Source organism: Penaeus vannamei, chromosome 2, assembly GCF_042767895.1.
Source record: "Penaeus vannamei isolate JL-2024 chromosome 2, ASM4276789v1, whole genome shotgun sequence".
Classification (NCBI taxonomy): Eukaryota; Metazoa; Arthropoda; class Malacostraca; order Decapoda; family Penaeidae; genus Penaeus; species Penaeus vannamei.
In genome coordinates this window covers 50,726,366-50,728,865 of record NC_091550.1, presented here as the reverse complement: position 1 = coordinate 50,728,865, position 2,500 = coordinate 50,726,366, and the positions used below count along the sequence as shown (strand labels likewise).

Genomic DNA, 2,500 nt, shown 5'->3' with positions numbered 1-2,500 from the left:
AAGTTTAATAAAAGTCTTTGCCACAAACAAAATCGCATTCTTTTAACAACAACAAAAAATGACTGGTAACTAATAATACAACCTCTAATGTTTTACAGATTACCAGTTACTGCCAGTATGCTTTATGACTTGCTGAGAAACATTCCCTAGAAAATAACTTTAAGAGGCAGAGAAACTTTATCACTTAGCTATAATATAAATGGGTTAAGAAGCTCAGGTTAAAATAGCTCTGTTGCTAAAACAATATGTACAACATTTTTACTGGCATGCAGCAATGAATTTATCTGAAACTGTTACCAAGTCCTTAAATTTTATCATCAGTGCTGAACTATCTGATATGTTATAATCACACTAAGATGAAATATCTTTACTTCATTCATTTAATGGCAAAATGACAAATAACTATAAATCACTGCAAACATTCATAGATTAATAAATCATTCAAATATAATAAAAGTAAACATCAAATTTCAAAATCATATGATTCCTAAAAATAATAACTTGGCAAAGCACCTCTACTCCATTCAAGAAGTCAATTGCATAACATTCAAGCTTATCAAATCCTAGTTACATTCCAAAAATTCCTTAAGTACTTAAAGCAAGTGAATTCTCTACTACCAAAATAGTTCTAATCCAATAAACTGATGCCTGAGATCAACTTTACCATGATAGTTTAATCTAATACATCTCCTAACTACGAATTATTCTCTTTTTCTTCTGAAATAACAGCAAAATTAAATTAAATCAATCAAATTTGAATTTTACTTCAAAAGCATACAAGCTGTATCCATGTCAACAACTTGAACTCATCCTGGAAAAACTTTACAGAAAAACAATCTTGGCAAATCTAAATCATATCTTGTAATAAACATATTATATTCATCTAGTGTTATTTGTTTTCCAAGTATTCAGTATAACAACAGACACAGTTTGGATGCCTGTTCATGTGCCTGCATAGCAAGCTGATCTCAAGTAACACTTTTGAAGCTGGAGTAAACTTTACACGTACTTGTGAGTGGATCTGGAGAGGAAGTAGCCAAGCAGCTTGAGTGCTTGAAGCCGGATCAACTGACTCTCTGAAGCAAGGAGTTTGAAGACTGTACGAACTCCATGCTTAGCATCAAAGGCTGGAACCATGGAAGATGGGTGTTCTGACATGAGGGACATGAGCATCTGGAGAACATCATGGAGGTTTTCATCCTGAAATAGACAGAAATTGTAAGTTTCAAGTAAAGAAGTAAAAATCTTTCTTACCAAATATAGAATTATGGAACACTCTTTTTAATATCAGCTTAGGCACAAACAAACAGATTACCTGTTAACACATATGTATCTAATGATGTCTAATCTTCATTTGAATGAAAAACTCTTAGAGTTTATAAAAATAAATTATTTCTCAGACAAACTTATTTACCACAGCACATCCAGATTATTGCACTTGTTTGTTGAAAAACAATCAGTACAAACCTCATGCATTGTTGAGAGAAAGTTGAGAATCGCTTGCAACTCATCTTCCTTCACACCATTTCCAATCATAATCAGCTGCTTTAGGAACAGCAGCATGTATGCACGCAGGCTCACAACATCTTTTTCACTTGGCCGAGGACCATCTGGAAGGATAAATTACATTCAAAGTCTGGACATGTTCATATCCCGTTTTCATAGTATTTTGTAAGTAATTTCCAAAGTTATACAGACTTGTCAATTCCCCCTCCCCCTAAAATGGCCAATATCTGAAACTACTTACCAAGGCCTTTGGGATTTATTCCACTCTTGTCTCTTGGATTAACAACCCAATAGTAGTACTTCAGTGTGTGCATTGTTTGCAAGACTGTTGACACTCTACGCACAGAGCCATAGATCTGTGTGTCTGAGAGGAACTCTGTGGCCAAGTAGGTATACAAGCGCATTTGAACTGCCACTGGGGAATAAATCCACAGGGATGGGTTGAAGAGGATGTGGTCCAGAAGCTGGAGGATAACAGAAAATTACATTAATTCCAGATTTTGATTAAAATCGTAATGGTTTCATCCTGTTTCTCAATGAGAATATACACAATATATCTATCTTTCTATTTATCACTACAGTATCACACACATAAATACACAAGGAATATTTCTCTCTATAACCAATGCAGACCTGTTTTAGAAGTAAATCAGAGTTAGAATTTGGACACGTGACAAGGAACTTTGTGAGCTTCAGGAAGGCAGTGAGGACCTCCATGGTCACGTGGTGGCGGGAGGCGCGGTGTAAGAGGTGGGAGATCACTAGAAAGCCACGATTCTGTACCATGTGTTGCTGGACAGTGTTGCAGCTCTCAACCATCTCACAAATAAATCCCACTAATGTTGAACTGGAAAATATAATAAGGAATATCAGACATCACATTTCCTTTACATCTCTCGACACTTTATGCTTCATGTATAAGGCAAAAACAAATATGCAATTTATACAACTGTACCACATATAACAAACTTCCCAGAATTTAAGGCATTCACAG

The 2,500-nt window shown here is 35.3% G+C and overlaps 1 protein-coding gene across 1 annotated transcript in view; it reads right to left on the bottom strand.

The window, feature by feature from the left end:
• rg (A kinase anchor protein rugose) overlaps positions 1-2,500 on the bottom strand; it is a 390,768-nt gene that overhangs the window by 352,760 nt on the left and 35,508 nt on the right. The window contains exons 12-15 of the mRNA XM_070137193.1: positions 2,140-2,353; positions 1,748-1,970; positions 1,468-1,610; positions 1,010-1,200 (exon numbers count right to left, since the gene is read on the bottom strand). Of these exons, the coding sequence (XP_069993294.1) occupies positions 1,010-1,200; positions 1,468-1,610; positions 1,748-1,970; positions 2,140-2,353 (771 nt within the window). The remainder of the gene's footprint in view (positions 1-1,009; positions 1,201-1,467; positions 1,611-1,747; positions 1,971-2,139; positions 2,354-2,500) is intronic.